Raw genomic sequence first — 23,223 nt, 5'->3', positions numbered from 1 at the left:
CTGAAAATGCATATTGCTTTCACACCATTATAAAGTCAAAAAATCATAAGTCGAACCATTGTAAGTTGGAAACCATCTGTGTGGGCATCACTGACTCTTTTCCTTTAATCATCCTTCCCACTTTAGTCACATTAAAATGACACACTTTGATTCCAAAACTTTCTGTGACCTCCCTCAAGAAAGGGCCATTTAAAAAATCAGCATTTGTACTTTGTATTTCCTCTGAGATTTGAGCAGATTTTAGGCTAAGGCCCTCAAAATCTGCTTAAAAACAAAAACTTTACATTTTCTGAGTTGCTGGCAAGAACTGAGTTTAAAGTATAAATGAGCAAATAACTAAGCTTTTAGTATTTCTGTAAACTGTCGTATAGTTCTAACTTCTCTACTAATTTTTCAGGTCTTAGAACGTGTTGAAATATTTGGCACAAGGTCAATTTTTCTAGCCCAAGGTCTAAGTCACATTTTTTTTAACACTAGAATTTCAAAAGTAGTTTAATTAAAAATTTAACATCAGAATGTTTTAAAACTTAGAGTTTGAAAATAAGCTTAATGTACTTACTTTAAGGTAAAATGGTTTTACATGTGTTTTAAATGCCATTTTTAGATTGAAGCAGAACTTGCCAAGGAAAGGGCCCAACACTTGGTTGAATTTAAAGAGCAAGCTCTTCTCTTTAAGGAAGAAGCAAAACTGAAACTTGATATTGAAAAAGAAAAACATAAAGATATAATCCAAAAGATTAAGAAAGAACAAGAGGAATTACAAATGAAGGTCTGTAATTATGACATTTATCATTATTTAATAGATTTGAAACTGCAGCTGTTTTTCATTTCCTCCTTAGAACACTACAGTATTTATAACTCCGGTACCTTTCACTCACTGTCACTGTATCTTGGTTTTAGCCATGCAGGTAAGGTGATTTGGCTAATTCCCCAGAAGGGATAACTGAGATAAATTATACAAGCACGTAATCCTGCTACATATGAATTTTTTCTACTAGAATAAACTCATTTTTTAAACAGCATAAATTATATGACTAAAAATTAGTATGGCTAGATATTTCAACACCTCAAATATCCAACATTAAAAGATAATGAGGTGTTTTACATAATTAAAATTTTTCCAACAACTAAAGCCTTTAATTGCAAATATTTTTCATTCTCAACATTTCTGAATGAAGAGAAATATTTTTTAAATGTTATCACACCTCCCTAAATTCCTTAAACAGTATGTTCTGAGTATAAAAGGTCTTGTTAAGGTTTTTCTGTGTTTATAGGACTTGAGTGTAAAGTGTATATGTGTGTGCATGTGTGTATGTGTATTAATTGAGACATAGTGGGGAAATAAAATTTTGAATAAATGCATTAAGAGTCTGTGTTAATTAAGCATCAGACAAGACCTAATGGCCTCCTTATTTCTATACAGGAAGTGTGGTACATCCATTTCAGGAGTCCATTGTAAACAGGCAGCACCAGCTATATGTGTACAACCAGTGCAATAGCACATGGTCCCACACTCAGAAAGGCCTCATGCTTTGGATTTAATGCTCTCCAGATACTACCTTGAAATTCTTAATAAGCTAGCCAGGCATGGTGGCTCATGCCTATAATCTTAGCACTTTGAGAAGCCCAGGCAGGAGGATCACTTGAAGCCAGATATTCAAGACCAGCCTGGGCAACATAGCAAGACTCTGTCTCTATTTAAAAAAAAAATTAATTGGCCTAGTGTGATGGTTCAAACCTGTAGTCATGGCTACTTGGAAGGCTGACACAGGAGGTTCACTTGAATCCAGGAGTTGAAGGCTTCTGTGAGCTATGACCACACCACTGCACTCCAGACTGGGCAACAGAGTGACACCCCTTCTCTAAAAGAAAAAAGAAACTCTTAGTGATTTTATCTTTGAATTTGTGTTTTATAAGTGAAATTCTATTGGAACAATGGAGCAAATGCCATAAACTTAGAGCCTTAGCCCCTCCAAGGTTCTGCCTCCCTAGAGGGTTCTCATCTCTTGCTTGCTGGATCCTCATGCCTCAGGCTCCACTGAGTCTCTGCCTTTCTGCCTCCTTTCCCTCTGACTGCTGTTGCAGCCCTGGGTGGCTCAGGATCGCATCAGCAGGAGAATGCAGACAGGCAGGCTGGAACTTGCCAGATGTTACAGTTTCTCAAGAGAAGTCATAAAGCCACATTTTGTAAGTGAAACCTCCTGATTTTAAATGTTGACTGCTTAGAAAAATAAAAATATATTTGTGGTTATGTGAACCTCCTCTCCCAAGGATAACTTGGTTTATTTCAGTGTCAGCAATCCTCTGGGTGATGGAAACAACTGTGCAGACCTGACAGTGACCTTCTTCCCTCCTGGATTAATTGAAGATAATAGAATATTAATTTATAAAATTATGAATTGTGGTGAAGAGATTTCTAACACAAGTTATTCTTTCTATAAATTTAACATTTGAAACAAATTGTGGATACATAAAACTCTTTTTATGTAATAGTTGACAAAGTCCTTGGAACCTTGGTCTATGAATGTTTTCCAGACTCTTCGTGGGCTAGTTTCTTGGTGTGCTAATATTTATAACATGACAATAATTGCAGCATAAGTAATAAGGATATATTTCATTAGAAGTAGCTCTGCTCTTCCCTGTTTCATTGTTTTGATTTTTAAGCAGAAAGCAAGCAAGCAGTCTTTTCCCTTCTAAAGCTTCTCCAAGTTATTCTCTCTTTAATTTATCTAAAGGTACCACCTTGAGAAGCAGTACATTTTCAGGGTATTCAGGTGTTTTCTACAACTGCAGTGTTCATCATGGTATCATATGTGGCTACCAAAGTTTCCACTAAATTAATTAAAATTAAATAAAACTTAAAATCAGTTCCTCAGTCACATTAGTCATATATCAGGTGCTCAAGAGTCAGTACTGTTTTTTGAGAGCTATGGTTAGAGTATTTACACAATGGAAATTAGATACAAATCTTACTTTTTTTTTTTTTTGAAAGTCAGTTAGTAAACATTTACCAGCATGCCACTGTCAGTAGCCACATGTGGCTTGTGGCTGCCATATTGGATAGCATAGAATATTTTGCCACAGAAAGTTCTGTTGGGCAGTACTGTTCTAGAAGGCATAGTATCTATAGTTCCTCCAGCCATTATATACAAGAAAAAAAAAATAATGTCAAAGGAAAACTTGAGTAGAGTATAACTCTAGTGCTATTCTCCTTGCATTCCCCCAAAATCAGGCATTTTGAGATCCCAAAGCCAATTAGGTCCAGACAGGCCCTGTTCTACTTGTCAAGACTTGAGCTGAGGCACAGTGGCTCACACCTACAATCCCAGTACTTTGAGAAGCTGTGGTAGGAGGATTACTTGAGCCCAGGAGTTTAAGACCAGCCTGGGCAACATCAAGAGACACCATCTCTACAAAAAATAAAAAATTAGCAAGGTGTGGTGGCATGAGTCTGTGATCCAGCTGCTGGAGAACGTGAGGTGGGAGGATCATTTGAGCCTAGGAGGTCAAGACTGCTGAGAGCCATGATTACACCACTATACCACTGCACTCCAGCCTTGGCAACAGAGCAAGACCCTGTCTCAAAATAAAAACAAAAAAGATTTGCGCTATTCTTTGTAGCTTAATATAGTCACAGAAATTTATATATTTCCAAGAGTGCCCAAGTGATTAATGGGATACTATTTTAAGTAGAAAAATAAATGTTTTAGTCTTAACTTTTAAAAAGAAAATCTTGAAGGCCTGCATGTCATGGATTTGTTTTCATCTGATCAAGCAAGTACACTGATAAATGAGAATAAACCTCTTAAAAACCATAAGAATTCTATGGTAACCTAGAAACTATTGCCTACAAGCTAATATGAGATTTATCTTACAGATATCTGACTTAATCACTGGTGCCACAAGAGATCTAAGGCAGGAAGTGACCGATCTTCAAGCAAAACTTCGTGAGTCCCGTATTCGGTACACTGAAGAATCTGAGTCAAAGGAAAAAGAAATTGAAAACCTGAAAAATTTGGTTGCAGAATTTGAATCTCGCTTGAAGAAGGAAATTGACAGTAATGATTCAGTTTCAGAAGACTTGAGGAAGGAAATGAAACAGAAGTCAGATGAACTGGAAAGAGTAATGCTGGCTCAAGCACAACTGATAGAGCAATTTAACCAGTCCCAGAAAGAGGTAGGAAGCAGATGGTGGTACCTTTGCAATTAATCAAAGAGCACATGTTCTTTCAACAAACAAACAAAAACGTGAAAGGCTTAGTTTCATGGAAAGTGTCCTGTCCTGGACTGTTAGTCTGACGTGAAATCGCATCCTGGTGTTCTGTCCTTAATTCCAGGCAGTCATTTATCTTCTCCAGACCTGGCTTTCCCTTAAACTACATAATCTCTAAAGTTTCTTCAGCACCCAGTTCTTTGTTGCAAATAACTATTTTAAACCTCTAAGACTGGGAATCTTTATATATTTATATAAAGTGTTATTTGTTTTAACATTAAATCTTTGCCAAAGAAACTTAGAGCACTTGATGCTTACATTCATAAAAAAGTAGACTATGTCTTTTAAATATAATTTTACCTTAGGTTTTTACCTTCTTGTCAATGTAAACTTAATATACATGTGCCAGTTTTCTTTCTTATGTATGCGTGATTATTTCAGTGATTTTTTCATTCAAACTGGAAGACTTATTTTGATTTGAAAACTAAGCAGTTTAGAAATAGTGGAACAATTCATCTGTTTTGTAATCACCAATATCATATCATATTATAATATTTGATCCTTTGATGACAGTATATCAAATAAAGGCAAATGGAGGAAGATTCTGAATGTTGGTAAGAAGTAATATTTTTGTTGGTTTTATTTGCATTAATAAAGACATGAAAGTGCTATTACAATATTGGTTATTAACAATTAAATATTGCCATGTTCTTGCTATATTTAAATTATCAGCCAAATAGAGTTTATGTCATCATTGTAATTATGAAGTGAACCTATTACAAAGAAGTTATAAATATAAGATAAAATATGGGCTAGACAAAATACTAAATCAGTAATAATGCCTAAGACAGCTCCATAAGTAGAAATTATTTACATGTTACAAATGAGGAAGTGACTGAAGAAGGCTGAATATTTTCCATAAGGCCAGGCAGCTTGGTGGAGCTAAGATTCAAATTTGAATCCTATGATATGATGTTTCCTGTTTTGGGAAACCTAGTTATTATTCTGCTTCTATATTTCACAGTAACCACAGACTTGGCAGTTAACATCTCCAGGCCTCAATTTTCTTTTAGTATTATAATTAAGACAAAAAGATGATTAAGTGTCTCTTGTTACGCAGCAGCACTGTCCTCCCAATAAAGGAATCAGTAACCCCAGTTCAGGCAGGAGTAAGATGAGAGAGCATGTGTGGACTCAGCTCCATTGGAGAAACCCTGAGAAAGAAAGAGGTGACGCTGATTTGCCTCAAATGAGACAGCAGTAGTGAATCTCTAGAGTAGGGAAGCAGGGTAAAGGACAGAGAGGTTGAGGCAACTAGACTGGCAGATTTTCTAACTCTGCAATCACAAAAGAAATGACAATATAGAGAATGAGGAGTAACTTATAAACTAGGACAAGTAAAAAAAGACAAAAGGGTCAAATTCAGTAAACGTATATTAGTATCTGTGTTACTCTGTTCTTGCTTTGCTATAAAGTAATATATGAGACTTGGTAGTTTATAAACAAAAGAGGTGTAGTTGGCTCATCGTTCTGCAGGCTGAACAGGAAGCATAATGCCTGCCTCTATTTCTGGTGAGGACCTTAGGAAGCTTACAATCATGGTGAAAGGTGAAGGAGAAGCCAGTGGATCACATGGTGAGCAAGAGAGGAGTGGGGAGGTGCCACATTCTTTTAAACAACCAGATCTTGCATGGACTAATACAAGAACTAATTCATCAACAAGGAGATTATGCTAAGCCATTCATGAGGGATCTGCTGCCATGATTCAAACACCTCCCACTAGGCCCCACCTCCAACATTGAGGATTACATTTCAACATGAGATTTGGAGTTAACAAACTTCCATACCCCATAACAGCATCTATCTGGGTGCCAGGCACGTGTTAGGTAGGTACTGGTGTTGTAATTATGAATAAGACTGACAATTGCCACTTGCTGCTCTCAAAGAAGAATTTAAAGAAAACTTTGCATAAGTAATTAAATTAATATCCAAAGGAAAGAATGATCTAAACAAATTTATCATATAAAAAGCATAGACTTAAAGCTGGAATATTTGCCTTATGAGCCTGTATAAGTTATCTATTTCTACCTGACAAATTATCCCCAAGTTTAGCAATTTCAAACAACAAACATTTATTATCTCATAACTTCTGTTGGTCTATGGGTTAGAGGCTCAAGTTCTCTCCTGAGGTTTGTGTCAGGGTTGCACTGGGCTGCAGTCTCATCTAGAGGCTCAACTAGGATGAGACTGGCTTTCAGACTTACTTATATGGTTGTTGGCAGGATGCATTTGGCCAGAGGCTTCCCTCAGTTTCTCCCATGTGAACCTCTCCATAGAACACTTCAGTGTATCAGCTGACTTTCCTTAGGGCAAGCGAGTAAGAATGAGTGAGAAGGTGCCAAGACAGAAGCCACAGTCTTTTTGCAACCTAATCCCAGAAGAGACATCCCAGTGCTTCTGCTTTATTCCATTCATTACATATTAATCAATAAGTCCAACCCACACTCAAGGTGAAATCATTGCACAAAGATGTGAATGTCAGGAGGATAAGGATCATTAAGGGGCACTTTAAAGGCTTCCAATCACAGGGCTTCTGGAGGTGATTTTAGGAAGAGAATATAAACTTAAAGTGAAGAGTGGATTTCTTCATCAGACAAAAGGAATTGCATTTGGAACTCTTCCTGCTCATTAGTTGTTAAAAGAAGCCACTTAGGAATAAAGCTTTTTTAAAAAGTGTGGACTGAAAGTCATAAGACATTGGGTTGGTATGTGAATGATCATAGATCATTGCCAGAGAGGAGAAAAGGATCATCCCAAAGGTAAAGAAAACACTTAAGGGGATATTTAGGGGGACAATCTCCTTTTGTGCGAGCAGAGAAGGTAGACTAGATTTTCCACTGGAAGTTACCAAAATATCACCTCAAAGTTAACTAATTAGAACTGAACTGTAAGGGTAAATAATTAAGGCTGCTTCTCTGGCTAAGCATGCCAGAGTCCAAAATATGCTTATAAAAAAGGAAACGAGCCAATAAAAGGGATATAATTTATGAGCCAGAAAGAATAGAGGCCATAGCACGTAAAGTGAAAACACCACTTTTTTTGATCATGCATTCCAGACACTTGAAATTTCTCAGATTCTGGAGAAACAAAGCTGCATTTAAGTGGAAAACAAATTCCTGTTAAAATAAAAATAAATTAATGGTCTAATAAGGAGGCTAATTAAGAGGAGGAAAGACCCATTCTCTTTCAAGAGGCCAAATAATGGATGGACTTTGTTTTTAATTGTATGAAGAAAGTTCTCAAGGATAAGAGGAAAGCCAAAGCCTCTGAAGGGCAAAATGGGCCTTCCTAAGTGGAGCAGGGATTATTGGAGAGCAGCCCCAGAAACAGCAAGGGTCGCAAAGCAGAGCAACAAAGGGTGCAGGTCAATAAACAGGGAGAAAATGGAAAATAAAACTGTGGTGGAAATGTAAACGTGAACAAAGAATCCCTGAAAAGATACATTAAAAGATTCGAAAGAAAGGAGGGAAGAAGGGAGGGAGGGAAAGAGAGTAAGAGAGACAGAATTAATATGTTAGAGAATAACACTTATCAGTAAAACCAAGTCAAAATAGGTCATGTGCCTCTTGATGCCCGTTTTCCTTCCTGCTGGTTCCATGTGAGTACAGTCAAGACAGTGTGACCCCACTGTTAGGGACCTTGTTGTGATCCAGAGGAAGAATGTGGTAAATTCAAATTAACAGCTCACAGTCACTAAAGAAAAATCAGTACGGACAGTTCAATATTTTTGTTGTTTTAAGACCACACATAAGGGAGCAAAAAGAGCAGAAGTTTTAAATTCTACAGTTCTTGTAATCATACAATGAAAATAAGTGATACTCAAAAATAGAAAATAATGTTCTTGGTTAAACATGGAAAACTGAATACCTGTGTTTATCTCCATTTCATTCCAAATGGCAATAAATTAATAAAAAGTGATTAAATCCATTAGGACAAAGAGAACGGGAGAGGAGTTAGCACTCAATAAAAAAGATGCTGACCAAAGCTTAGAAAAATGGAAAGCAAATATCTAAGAGATAACTGACTTATCAGACTGTAGAATATTGAAACTTAATGTCTATGAGGATTAGGGATGGGAGGATCAATTATGGAGAAAATCTAATGTGACAACACTGGAGAGAGGCTTAGGAATTGGGGAAGCTAGTTGCAAGCATAACTTGTTTTATTGCATGTTGCTTTATTGTGCTTCACAGATATTATGTGTGTTTTTTTACGAATTGAAGGTTTGTGGTAACCCCTCTGTCGAGAAACTCTGTTGGTGTCATTTTTCAACTGCATGTGCTCACTTTATGTCTTTGTGTCATAGTTTGGTAATTCTTGCAATATTTTAAACTTTTTCCTTATTATTATATGTTATGGCCATGTAACCAGTGTCTTTAATGTTACTATTAGAGTTGTTTGGGGGTGCCAAGAATGGTGACTATATAAGACAGCAAACTTAATAGATAAATGTGTGTATTCTGACTAATCCACTGACTGGCCAGTCCCCTGTCTCTCTTCTTTTCCTCGGGCCTCCCTATTTCCTAAGACACAACAGTGTTGAAATTAGGCCAGTTAACAACCCTGAAATGGCTCTAAAGCATTCAAATGAAAGGAAGAGTTACACATCTCTCACTTTAAGTCAAAAGGCAGAAATGATTAAGCTTAACAAGGGAAAGTATATCAAAGTTGAGATAAGCCAGAAGCTGAGCCTCTTGGGCCAGTTAGCCAAGTTGTGAATGCTAGGGAAAGTTACGGAAGGATATAAAAGTGCTACCTTGGTGAATACATGAATAGTGAGAAAATGAAACAGACTTCTTGTGATGTTAAGAAAGTTTGAGTGGTCTAGGTAGAAGATCAAACCAGTCATAATATTCCCTTAAGCCAAAGCCTAATCCAGAGCAAGACCCTAACTCTGTCCAATTTTAGGAAGACTGAAAGAGATGAGGAAGCTGCAGAAGAAAAGTTGGAAGCTAGCAGTGGTAGGTTTATGAGGTTCAAGACAAGAAGCCATTTCCATAACATAAAGGTACAAGGTGAAACAGCAAGTGCCGATGTAGAAGCTGCAGCAAGTTATCCAGACCTAGCTAAGATCATTTATGAGGTAGCTACATTAAACAAAAGATTTTCAGTGTAGGTGGAACAACCTTCTATTGGAAGACAGTACCATCTAGGACTTCCATAGCTGGAGAAGAGAAGCTTTGAAGCCAAACTTCAAGAATTGGCCTTCAAAGGACAGGCTAATTTTCTTGTGAGGAGATAATTCAGCTAGTGACTTTAAGTTGAAGCCCGTGCTCATTTACTATCCCCAAAATCCTAGGACCCTTAATTGTTAATGCTAAATCCACTCACTCTGTCTATGCTTTATAAGGGAGACAACAAAGTCTGGATGACAGCACATCCTTTTGCAGCATGGCTTACTGTATATATGAAGCCTGTTGAGACCTACTGTTCAGAAAAAAAAATTCCTTTCAAAATACTGCTTCTCATTGACGATGCATCTGGTCACTCAAGAGCTCTGATGGAGATGTACAAGGGGATTAATGTTTTCATGCCTGGAAACACAACATCCATTCTGCAGCCCATGGATCAAGGAACAGTTTTGAGTTCAAGTCTTATTATTTAAGAAACATATTTCACAAGGTGATAGCTGCCATAGTGAGTGATTCCTCTGATGGATCTGGGCTAAGTAAATTCAAAATCTTCTGGCCAGGATTCACCATTCTAGATGTCATTAAGAATATTCCTGATTCATGGGAGGAGGCTAAAATATCAATAATTACAAAAGTTTGGAAGAATTTGATTCCACCTCTGATGGATGACTTTGAGGGTTTAAAATTTCAGTGGAGGAAATAGCAGAAATAGCAAGAGAACTAGAATTAGAAATGGAATCTGAAGATGTGGTTGAACTGCTGCAAACTTGAACATATAAGAAGTTACTTCTTATAGATGTGCAAAGAAAGCCATTTCTTGAAATGGAATCTACTCCTGTGAAGATGCTGTGAAAATTATTGAAATGACAACAAGGCATTTAGAACATTATATAAAATTAGTTGATAAAGCAGTGACAGGGTTTGAGAGGATTGACTTCAATTTTGAAAGAAGTTCTACTTCATGCAAAATGCTGTAAAACATCACATGCTACAGGGAAATATTTCATAAATGGAAGAGTACATTGATGGGCAAACATCACTGTTGTCTTTTTTTTTTTCATGGCTTGTTGAGACAGCTTCACTCTGTTGCCCAGGCTGTAGTGCAGTGGTGCAATCTCGGCTCACTGCAACCTCTGCCTTCTGGGTTCAAGTGATTCTCCTGCTATTGCCTTCTTTTAAGAAATTGCCACTACCATCCCAACCTTCAGCAACTTTCACCTTGATCAGTCAGCAGCCATCAACATTGAAGCAAGGCCCTCCACCAGCAAATGATACAACTCACTGAAGCCTCAGATGATTGTAGCGTTTTTTAGCAGTAAAATATTTTTAATTAAGGTATGTACATTTTTTAGACATAACACTATTGCACACTTAATCAAATACAGTATGGTGTAAACATAACTTTTACATGCACTGGGAAACCAAAAACTGCATGCGACCTTCTTTATTGCAGTATTTGCTTTATTTTGGTCTAGAACCAAACTCACAATATCTCTGTATGCCTATACCTCTGAAAAAGGGATGTACGGGTGGAGTTGAAAACAAGACTGTTTGAAATATTATAAAAGGAGCAAAACAGATCCTCAGAGATATTCTCCCAGTTCCCAAGAAGCCCCTATCCACCATCCTGGCAGAATGCCAAGGGTTTACTCTCTAGTAAAACTGAATGAGAAAGGCACTGAACCTGAGGACAAAAGAGATAAAGCAAGATGTATATTAAATAGGGAAACCTCCCAATGCCCTTCACACTCTCAATTTTCAGAACGCAAGTAACTAGGCTTATGTATCAATACCCATTAAAAAAATTGGAAGAAATTAGCTGGAGAAATGAGTTGCCTAAAAGATAAGACCAGCCTGGCACAGTGGCTCACACCTGTAATCCCAGCACTTTGAGAGGTCTAGGCGGACAGTTCAAATGAGGCCAGGAATTTGAGACCAGCGTGGACAACATGATGAAACCCCATCTCTGCTGAAAATACAAAAATTATCCAGGTATTACATGTCTGTAATCCCAGCGACTCTAGAGGCTGAGGCATGAGAATCACTTGAAACCTGAAGGTGAAGGTTGCAGTGAGCTGAGATCACACCATTGCACTACAGCCTGGGCGACAGAGTGAGACACTGTCTCAAAAAAGATAAGACCCATTGACACTGACAGTTGAGATATCCCAATGAAATGACTATATCCATGTTCGATCTACTTACTTAGAAGGATATCTGCCAATGAAACCTATACAATCGCACTTAAGGTAACATTTTGGGAACTCATTTTTAAACATAAACTGTCAAGGATCACCAATTATTTGAGAAACATCTCTAATGTAAAGAACAGACACAGTAAGAAAAAAAGAACTTCACAGAAAAAAGTACAAAACAATACAGGGAGCAAAAGAGAGCTTCAAAAAAGTATAATTAATATCCTCAGAGAGAAAAGAGATGCTATTGTATTTATGAAACATAAAAAGCAAGCTACAAAAAAAAGAACAAGGGTGAGTATTAAAATATAAGGACTGAAATTTTAAAAGATATTTGGGTTCGATGATAAAGATGTGAAATCTCCTAGAAAGCAGAAAAAAAGCAAAGAGATGGAGAAAAGAAAAGAAAATTAGAGGAAATAAGAAGTAGAAGACAATGCATTCCAAATTCCAAAGAAAAATTATGCCCAGCCTAGAATTTTATATCCTGCCACAACAATCCATCAAGTATCAAATGCAGATATTTTCAGACATAAGAGTTCTCAAAAATGATACTACCCCGGCAGCCTTTTCCAGGAAGCTGTTAGAGGATATATGACAGCACAATGTCAGTAATAAAGGAGAAAATATAGGAATGAGGAAATAAAGGTTTCAACACAGAAGAGAGATGGAGGGAATCCCAGGATAATGGTGGGAAAAAATGCTAGTATTACAGCAGTGCATCAGCTTTAAAGAACAACCAGACCAGAAGAATGGAGGGTTCTTAGAAGTATGTCTCCAAGAATAAAAAGAAGCTGATAGCTTACATGGGGTGTTTGAACATGTTGAGAGGATGTTTACACTTCTGCAAGTTCGGTGAAAAATTAACATCAACACTCAGAAAATGAGGCAGATAAATGAGACAATAACTCTGGTTGGAAGTTGTGCAAGGAAGAAAATGTCATCTTAGTACATTACATGGCCCAGATGTGCATATGTTTATATACTATAATCATATAAAGAAGAATAAAAATTGTGACAGAAATATGAGGATGGAGATGCAGCATCTGTTGGGAACTGGTATAGGAAGCTAAACCCTCATTTTCCATTCCATGCAGTCAGTAGACATGGCCAAAACTGAAAAACAAAAAGATGGATGTATAATGATGTTATTTTGAAGTATGGAGGGTAACTATCAGAAGAAATAGTTTAAAGATTTGGAAATGGTTATTCCTGGGAAGCAGGACTTGGAAATGTGAAGAAATACTTTTTTCATTGTGAATTGTATAGTATTATTTTACTTTTTAGCTATATGTAATACATTTATTTAAAAATTAAAAATAATAGGAATAAATTATAAAACAGACCTGGTAGAGAAGGTGGCGGAGACAAGAATAAAGGTTGAGCAAGGAATATAGAAGAAAAATCAGGAAAGTTACAAGTAAAGCAAAAACAACAGAATATAAACCTTAGTGAGATTTTTTTTTTCAGATTATGAGAAATAAAAAAATTCAGACAAGGCAGATCCTAGCTTAAACTTTAGTAACAGGTGCCTGGAACATTTCTATTTATTCCTCAAATCTAAGTGCAAGGAGAACCCCTCCATGAAGCAACAAAATCCCAGAGGAAAGATTAGGTATACACCTGTGCTCCTACTACAGTTGCTTATTTATGCATTCATTTAACGAAACAGTTTTGTTGTTTTTATAGATTAAGAAAAAATCAGGATAAAAGGGATACTTTCTGAAGGAGGGGTGGTAAGAGGACTCTGAGAAGATAATGAGGCAAAGAACATTCCAGGGAAAGAACACTCCAGGTAGAGGTAATAGTTTAGTGTCAAGACCCTGCAACAAGGAGCATACTGGGAACCTTAAACCACAAGGAAGTCAGCAAGCACTGCTGGAGCTTAGTGAGCAAGGAGAGTGATAGAAAGCAAGGTTGAATGGACCAGTTCATGTGGAGCCTTTAGGCTACAATAAGGATGTTGGGTACTTTTCTAAGTGTGATAGAAAGCCACCTAGGAATTTTGAACAAGGAATTGACATGATCTGACTTATTTTTAGAGGATAACTGACTTCTATGTAGAAAATAGGTTAAAGGGGACAAAAATGAGAGCAAGGCTATGAAGGACGTGAAGAATGGCCAGATTTGAGATATATTTTAGGGATGAAGGCAATAGAAGTCGCTGATGGATTGGATGATATGAAACCATAAAGAGGAGTCAAGGATAACTCCAAAGTTTGGAATTTCAGCAAAATTGAGAGATTTTGCTCTGAGTGAGTTCTGAGATGGGAAATGCCAGAAAAGAAATACCATTGAGATGTCAATTTTGGAGACATCCACATGTAGCTGATACTTAGCTCTTGGGACTGATTGAGATCACCCAGAGGATGAGGTAATAGAGAAATGGTTGAGAACAGGTACTCCAGCCTTTAGAGGCTGGGAAGAGGAGGGAAATCTAGCAATGTGACACAGAAAAGGAACTTCTGCTGAGGTAGGAAGAAAACCGGAAGAGACACTACCAAGGATTCTAAGGAAAGAGAATTTAAAGAAAGGGACATGCAATCTAGACAGGGCCACAATCCTGAACTTTGGGCTCAGATAGAAAATTATTTTGAATTTTAGAAGCAGGGCAGCCTCACCATGCAATGACATTAATTCTTCTGCAGTGAGACATCTGAATGTTTGCACAAAATGGGATAAAGACTCTAATTAGTCTCCTATCAGTTCAGATTTTATCACTAAATGTAATGAGCTACAACATTTTTTTCTTTTCAGACCTTTTAGGATGTCGAAAGTATGGCTGAAGGACTATATCTTTATCTGTACTGGCTTTCATTACGACAGTGGTTTTTATTGTTTATATTGGTTTGCCTAACCATCTCCTAGCATCTTGAATCTGTTTTGTTTAAAAAACAAAGGAGAGTACGTGTGTATCTCTATAGGGCTACCAAGATGATAGCAAAAAAATCAAGGAAGGATTTGTCTCCAAACTAGTAACAGTGGTTACCTTTGAAGGGTAGGAAGAGATAATGGTTTTATTTCTTTACTTTTTAAAAATATTGGGATATGGGTTATTTTTAACATTTTGGTGTTTTGAAAATATGGTTCCAATGTAAACTGCATTTTTTAAAGAAAGAAAGAAAGAACCTCCATTTACATAAGAAAGTTAGACCAGGTGTGGTGGCTCACACCTATAATGCCAGCCATTCCGGAGTCCAAGGCAGGAGGATAGCTTGAGCCTTGTAGTTCAAGACCAGCCTGGGATACATAGGGAGACCCTGTCTCTACAAAAAATACAAAAATGAGCTGGGCATGGTGGCATATGCCTGTAGTCCTAGCTACTTGGAAAGCTAAGACAAGAGGATTGCTTGAGCCCATAGGACTGAGGCTATAATGAGCCATGATCATGCTTCTGTACTCAAGCCTGGGTGACAACCTGAAACCCTGTTTCAAAAAATTAAAAGAGAAAATGTTTATTAACAAATCTAGCAAAGATGGATTTATGTAAACTCTAAGATTAAATTTTAGGAATACATGGTATTTGCAAGTACAAAGTTTATTTGCAAGAGAGATTTGCTTAGTTTTAGGATAAGTGTTTATTCTATTTGCATGTTTAATCAGTATACAGAATATGGCACACACTTCTCTGATACTTCCATCTATGAGAATGGAGAAACCAAAGTACCAGCAAGTAAATTACCAAAAAGTAGTTCTCAATCTTGGGACATAATAAAATTAGAATATCTATGTCTTATTTAAAGAGCTAGAGGGTAAAGGGAGGTTCTCCAAACTCCAACAGGAAAGATGGGGAGGATCAGGAAAGCTTTTAGGGGATAGGACTATATACCTAGGCTTGGTTGGCAGGGAGGATGAGTGAACTGAGAACCTGAGAACCTTGGCCTTGGGCCATGGGCCACAAGGGGACTCAGACTGGGAGTCTCTGTGGTGAGGAAGACACCAGAAAGTTGACAGAATGAGAAGATAATATTGAGAAACTTTTGTATGTTTAATTAGGGCTAATTAAATCTAAATTAAGTTGGATTGTTGACTTAGAAAAGTAAATCCTAAATACTTTGTCATCATGAGCTCTTTCTCTCTGTCCTGAAAATCTGCCTCTGAAACATATCAGTCTGAGGGATTATTCCCCTCTGTTGCTACAACTTTTGTTTTGATATGTTCCTATTTTTATTGTGTTTGTAAGCATGGAAATATAATTTTGAAAACAACCAGCCTGACATGCAAGTTACTTCTTTCCTGGAAATTATTTCAGATCCTCATTCCTGTCTTACCAAAAGGCCATTTCCACTAATTTTTTGCAGTGTTTTGGGCTGATTGGATTAGTTGAACAGAAACCTTTGAATAGGAGTTGGGAACATCCTTTGCTAACTCCCACCTATCTTTCTGGTTTCCACAGTTTTCCCCAGAATTTCCTTTCACCTCAGCTCCCCACCCACCAGGCCAGCCACCCACTCACACTGGGATATATCAGTTAAGGCTGGTTGAAACTGTAATTTGATCATTCCATGACTGGTTCAGGTTTTAGTGGGTCTAAAGCATGAACAAAGCCACCCATCTGTGATTGTTCTTCGCTGAAGAGGACTTGCTTTCCTGGCATGTTCCCCACAAAATTGTGCCAAATACTGCTGATTCCCAATGCAGATGGGAGTCTTACCTTCAGAACAATCAGGTTACACAGTAAAGCCTTCTCTCACTTCTTCCACTGTTTTTGGAATTGAAAGCAACCCAGTTGTCTCTAAGAATAAAAAGGAAAACAAATATAAAAGTAAACCACCCTTTTATTGCAAGGATTAGGGGAAATTGACCACTTTTTAATATTAGAAATTTCAATCATATGGTGAACTAGTTTATATTTTCATTTTGACATTTTCCTTTTCAGTAGGAGGGCAATTAAGCCATACTTTAAGCCCATTCAAAGTGGCCTTATTCCGAAAATGTTGTAGGGATACCTATAGATAATGCTCACCAGCAATCAGCAGAGCTTAAGGATGCAGGAATGCCTAGTTCTGCCCTCCCTAAATCACCTGACCCAAGGGTCCCTTGAGATAGGGACTTCCTCCATGAAAACTTAGGACTCCTACTGTCCTCCCTGCCTCCCATTTTGCCCAACTTCAGTACATTTTCCACAGAGCTGACAAATGGATCTTCCTTTCATGCAGATTTGATCATGCCAGCCATCTGCTTGAAATAAACTTTCAATGACTCCATACGAGCCTCAGAATTAAGTCAAAACTCTAGTATTAGCACATTAACAAGTTTTCTCTTGATGTGACTCTGCTCACTCCTTTTTACATCAGTCCTGGTCTCTCCTCCCTGTGTACAACTGCCTGAGTCATATTAAGCCATGTTTCATCCCAAAATGTGCCTTTCCTTCTGTCACTGCCAGGCATTTGCACCACTGCCCACTCTGCCTTGAAAACCTCTTTCCCCCTTCTTCACCTGACTCATGCCTTCCTTTTCATTTTAACTTCCAGTTTAGTTAGTTTAGTTAGATTAATCCAGATTCTATTTTTGCCATGTTAAAATATGGCCAAAACACAGAATACTATGCATGATTTTCAATCTTACTAAACATGTTTCATCTTGCACATTTGTCCTTGTTGCTCAGTGAAAACACATTAAAATTCTGCAGCAGTCCAACCTTCATCTTGACAAAATTGCTGAAAACAATCTAACCATGAGTGCATGATTCTTTTCACATATGATAGAATTTTTCACTAATGTATCTACTTACTATAGCCACATCCACATGTCCTCTAGTCATGCCCTATCAGACTCCACCCCTGAAATAGCAATCCCTTAAACTTGCATTGTTTTATTTTCATTTTTTATCCCATAATTGAATAAATTATAAATCTTAACTTCCTGTTGAACAAAACAGAGTTATAATCTCAATTTTGGAGGAGGAGGTAATGGTGGCAGATGATATGAAAATATTGTGAGGTTCACCTAACATTTCATAATGTTTTGGCACAGAAAAAAATAGAAGTCTCAATTTTGGATCCTGTTTTCAATTCAGAGGTTCTCCTGGTTTAGGAACTAACAGAAGAAAGAGAATTAATCCTTTGTCTTGCAGGCTAATGACCTTGAAGAAGGATGAGTTTCAGAGCAGTGGGCCCCAGACAGTCAGAAACCCTTCCCCACCCCACTGGCTAGCCATTCACTTACCTTCAAATATATCTAGTGAGTGCTGGTGGAAACTGTGTAATCTGATCCTTCCATGACTGATTCAGACTTCACTGGGTATAAAGCATGGGTACACAGTTCAGCTTATACTCTGCCAGGACTTTGATCCCATTGAACTTGCTGCGAGGACATCTTTCGGCTCACTCTACCTTTTCATGTTCTCCTTAGTGGAATGTGACTTGCCTGAAATAGCGTTTATGTGACTTGCTTTTTGGTTGTTTTCTCCAGATCATTACTCTTTTCCTTTGAGACTTGAATTTAATCTTAGCAAACTGATTGAATTTTATTTTTCTTTTAAGGAGAGCTCTTGTCATCACATCCTCCATCACTTTATAATTCCATATTGTTGTGCCTGTTATTCATGTCACTACGTTGGCCTCATTTTTCATTGCTATGTTTTTCTTTGACATATTCAAATAAAATTAACTCGTTGCTTTCTTAATTAGGGATATTTTTATATGAATTTATTGAAAGTCACTTGATATGGTTTGGATCTGTGCCCTCGCCCAAATCTCATGTCAAGTTGTAATCCCCAGTGTTGGAGGAGGGGCTTGGTGGGAGGTGTTTTGGTCATGGGGGTAGTTTCTCATGAATGGTTTAGTACCATCCTCTTGGTGCTGTTCTTGTGATACTGAATGAGTTCTCATGAGATCTGGTTGTTTAAAAGTGTATAGTGCCTCCCCCACCTCTCTTGCTCCTGCCATGTAAGATGCATCACTATCCCTTTGTCTTCCACCATGATTGGAAGCTTCCTGAGGCCTCCCCAGAAACAGAAGCTACTAAGCTTCCTATGCAGTCTGCAGAGCCATGAGCCAATTGAAACTCTTTTCTTTATGAATTACCCAGTCTCAGGTAGTTCCTTATAGCAATGCAAGAATGTACTAATACACCACTTAAATCTAACAATTCCAACACTTTGCCAGCTTACTCCACTAGTAGACAAAAAATATAATGGATTGGGTCTTTCTCCCCCTTTGAAAGAAAACCTGGGCAAAACCAGAGGAAATGTCCTACTTTTTTTTTTTTTTTTAGTGTCCTGGGAACAAAATGGTCCCTGCATGCTTGATGTAATGAATTAGACAACTAACTGAGGCATAGGCAGCATGGAGCAAGGCTCTGGAGGTGAGCAGGGATCTACCACTTCAGAATGGAGTTACTCTCAGCAAGTTACATAACAGTGTGAGCTTCAGTATCTTTATTTGTCAGATATAATTGTTGGGAGCAGGAAATGAAATGACACCTAACATGGCACCTTATTAATCTTCATCTCTAGTCCCTCCTCCCCTACCTTTTCGACAAATGTTTCAGCTAGAGTTAATGAGACCCAGGTGATAAAGCCACAAACACCATCCTTGCTCTCCAGTTCCTCCAAAAAATAGAAATAACTGGAAGCAAGTGATTAACCCATGATTATTTTTAAATGTGGGTCATGTATGTAAGTAAATAGTATATGTAAATGATGAGGATTTGTTTGACCCAGGAATGCAGCTTTTATAGAAAATTACTGTGCAATTGGTTAATCTGGAATTGCCCCATATTTTTCCATTTTAATTACCAAATTTAGAATTGAATAGACTTCTGTCTATAATCATGAGAAACTCAAAAACAGGAAGATGCTACTTTCTCTGGTGCTTTGTCATTTAGTTCTACTGACAGCAGATTAGTCACCCTTAGGGAGGATGTTTTCCACTAAGAGGCAGACTTGGGAATGCCTTGGCTATTTTTACAAACAAGCTAGCCAATGGAAATTCATTTTTGAGTTGATGAATCCTGTAGCACACTCATTTTAATTGTGTTTATTTACTAGGATACTGCTTTGAATTATTTACTTTTCAGCCTCTTTTTTGACTTCATAAAGACATGATTGTCAGGACATTGAGGAGATCCAAGACTTAATTCTTACCATGGTACTTGAAATAAGTTTGATGAATTTCATAAATGAAAGATGGATAACTCCTCAACCAGAAATGTAGAATTTCAGAATTTCAAAGAGGCTTAATGATCTCTAGTCCAGTCACATATTTGAAGCTTAAATTTGCTCTAGTACATTCCTGTCAAGTGAGATTCAACCGTCAGTGTCCTCCAGGTAGCTCTATTAAAAAGTTATTCCTTATTTTAAACCCCACAGCTTTCACCTTGGGTCTTGATTCTATTATGGACATAAAAAGCAGTTCTGCTCAAACTTACGAAGGTACAGACTTCTTGAGGGCAGGGACTGTATTCACTACAGCTTCTGGTAACTTGAGAAATGATTACCAAATGAATGGAGTTAATAGCAGAAGATCTTCTCTATTTTTGAATATTATCTTACAGACAACAAATGAATAGTGTATTTAAGTTCCATTGAGAAAGCATCATATAAGAACTGATTTTATTGTTTAAATGCTATTTTTCCTTTCAATCATATACTTGAAGCACTTTTACCTGTTTATGTTACTATAGTATACCTTTACTATAAAATACTATATGTGATGACTCTACAGCTATTAACTGTTGGGCATTACATGTGCAGAGCGTACTGTCTGCTACTTGAGGCAGAGAAGTTGTAACCCCACTGAAGTTAGATATTAGAAGTCCTGGGCTCTAACCCCAGCTGCACCATTAACATCTGAGTAACCCTGGGCAGGTCGGTCAGTCTCTTCAGTTCTTGATTCCTCATCTGCAAACTGCAAGGGTTGAACCAAATACTCTCTTCAACTTCTTTCCACCTTCACAGACTGTTTCTGTTCTTGACTTGTTTGTCCCATGTGGTAGGGTATCATAGAGACAATCCAAGAATACAGACCTCAGATTTCCAGTTCAGTTCTCAAACTATAGTGTCAATAACTATCTACCTATGTACGTTGTTTAAAGCTAAGGCTGCTTTCCCCACCACCCTCTCTTTCCAGAATACTTTTCTTCAGGAGACAGTGCGTAGAGAATGTGAAGAACGCTTTGAACTGACAGAGGCTTTGAGTCAAGCCAGAGAAGAGCTCCTGGAGTTCAGAAAGCTTTGTGGAAATTTATCATTCTCACCGTGTTCCCTCAGCAAGGGCAGCCTAACCTCCCCTGCTGCAGTGGTCAGTAATCATGGAGAGGGAAGCCTTGCAAGACTGAACTCTGAAAAAGGAATCAAAATTCCCATCCTTCACGGAGTATCGCAACCCACCTCTTTCCCAACCTCAGATAAGCCCAAGAGGGTTAGCAGCTCAGGCTTGCCCCTTCTCCCCCAGCCACATCCTTCCAGGGTTGGAGCATCTTCAGCAAATGAGACCAGACAGAGACAGAGATTGGCTGCCATTATTAGGAGGAGGCGGAGTCAGCAATGATCCAAAGTGAGGGGCAGCTCCCCACAGCGTGCATGCTCTTTCAGAGTGCCAGGAACTCACTGTAACTGAGAATGACAAATATAAAATTATTTTCACAGATCAGGAAGGCAAATCTGTAGATATATTTAACAAAAGACTGTAAAAAGCTGGAAAATTGTGAATCCATATTTTTCAAGAGGGCTTTGATAGAGTAACAGATCATTTAGTTGTTGGTATTCCAGAGGTCCAATTTCTATATTTATGTTGCAATGTGCTCTATAAATATAGCCTTTTAGAGATCACAGATAAAATTTTTTCACCCGTAACATCTTTTTTATTTTTTGCACCACTACAAGAAGATATATTTGCACAAAAAAATAGATTGTTTGAGTTTTGTTGATATGTGTTTGTTTGTTGAGCTGAATTGATTAAATAGATGTAATAAGTATTCCAAACAGAAAAAAAGTACTTTATCTAATTAAGATTATAATTTCCAAAATGCCTAGTTCGAGTAGTTTCAGAGCTCATCATCATAATCAAAAGCTTCTTTTCCTCACCTTACAATCTAATTGGTTAATCTGATTTCTCTTTAGGCTATTTCAGAGTTAATTATAGATAACCTTTAGGAAGACAGTCTTCTTTCAGTGGCTGAGGAACTTCTAGGAAAAGAGATGGTAATGTCAATTCAAGGAAATTGTAGTATATTTCTCAAATTATATAGATTATTTTGATAAACAAAGAACCTGACCATATTGATAGATATTTTCTACAATGAGTGCTTTTTGGTACGCAAAGTTAGGTCTTGATTTGAACTTGTATTCTTGAACCATTGGAAAAAGAACTAATTCAGTACAGTTTAATAAAGTTATATAGAGTTAATTTGGGATTCAAATTTGATTACCCCTGAAAATGGGTAACTGGTTAATATGTTTTCGATTTTCGGAGTGAAAAAGTAAAACCAGAAGCCAAAAATAAAATCAGTTATTTTATCTTAAACCTGTAGACACCTCCTGTTTCTTAAAACACAACTCTTTACCTTAGTCTAGTGTTCATCTATGTTTTTATTCATCTAATAGAAGTGTATTTTCCTTCAAAAACTGACTTTACTTAAATACTCCATCTGACTGCATCATGAACATCCAGCCTTCCTACTCCCACATTAGAATAATAGTAACACATTTAAAAGGTGCTACATAAAATTATCTGCTATTTGACCATCTTATTGATGGGAGAATTCAGAGGTATTTGGGATCCCTTCCATGTGCAAAAAATGTGATGTTACTAAGCAAAATCAAATTTATTTCCAGTCTTTCAAAGTATTAGTCTACTCTATTAGTAGAGTATCCTAACCTCAAAAAAATTCCACATGAGGTCCACTGATTTTCCTGACTAGTTTAAGTATGGCCTCTTGTGTTAAGAGTTGGAATGCTTACTTTTGTTTTGCAGAGATTGGCATCCCTTGTAATGACCTTTGACAAGAAAGCACAACATCACTGAAGAATGGCACTGGTGGATCTTAGAAGTCACCCCAGCCATAATTTTACAGATAAGGAATAGATGCCCAAAGAGATTGTGACTTGGCAAAGGTAGTATAGCTAGTTAATGACAACTAGAACCAGAACCACAATCACCTGACCCCAGCCTTTCCACCTCACCAGAGCTTCCCAGCCTCCATCATAACCTTTGTCAATAGCACCTACACTATATGTAGTTTGTATTTTTCCTTAAATGCACTTACTTTTTAACCTGAAATTTATGTAAAAAGTAAATTTGACTCAAAGAACGGTAGCTATAATAAGTTTGATTTGCTGTTTTTTCTTATACACTTTGAAATAAATGTGTATCTGCTAAAATAAGAAATGTTGGCTGGGCATGATGGCTCCACACTTGTAATCCTAGCACTCAGAAACGCCAAGGTAGTAGTTGCATGAGCCCAAGAGTTAAATCAGATTGGGCAACATAGGCATATCTTTTCTCTACAAAAATAATAATAATAATAATTAGTCAGGCATGGTAGTGCTTTCCTATAGTCCTTGCCACTTGGGAGGCTAAGCTGGGAGGATCCCTTGAGCCCAGAATGTCAAGTTTGTAGTGAGCCATGATTGTTCCACTGCCATCCAACCTGGGCAACAGAGTGAGACCCTGTCTCA

At 37.5% G+C, this 23,223-nt stretch overlaps 1 protein-coding gene across 21 annotated transcripts in view; it reads left to right on the top strand.

The window, feature by feature from the left end:
• Window positions 1-22,933, top strand: part of LEKR1 (leucine, glutamate and lysine rich 1) — a 242,941-nt gene extending 220,008 nt beyond the window's left edge. For 12 of the 21 annotated variants that reach the window (XR_013528479.1, XM_078353967.1, XM_078353966.1 and 9 more), the window contains 3 exons: window positions 605-769; window positions 3,878-4,177; window positions 20,675-22,933. Coding sequence is in view for 13 of the 21 variants with exons in the window: in XM_078353967.1 (XP_078210093.1) it covers window positions 605-769; window positions 3,878-4,177; window positions 20,675-21,094 (885 nt within the window). In the remaining 8 variants the exon portion in view is untranslated. Of the gene's footprint in view, window positions 1-604; window positions 770-3,877; window positions 4,823-20,674 lie in introns of those variants that run through there. The other 9 variants (XR_013528495.1, XR_013528480.1, XR_013528487.1 and 6 more) reach the window with 4 other exon arrangements.
• The last annotated feature ends 290 nt before the right edge of the window (window positions 22,934-23,223 follow it).

This window comes from Callithrix jacchus, chromosome 17, assembly GCF_049354715.1.
Source record: "Callithrix jacchus isolate 240 chromosome 17, calJac240_pri, whole genome shotgun sequence".
NCBI classification, from domain to species: Eukaryota; Metazoa; Chordata; class Mammalia; order Primates; family Cebidae; genus Callithrix; species Callithrix jacchus.
Note: the sequence above shows the minus strand (reverse complement) of the source record. Positions and strands in the feature narration are given on the sequence as shown.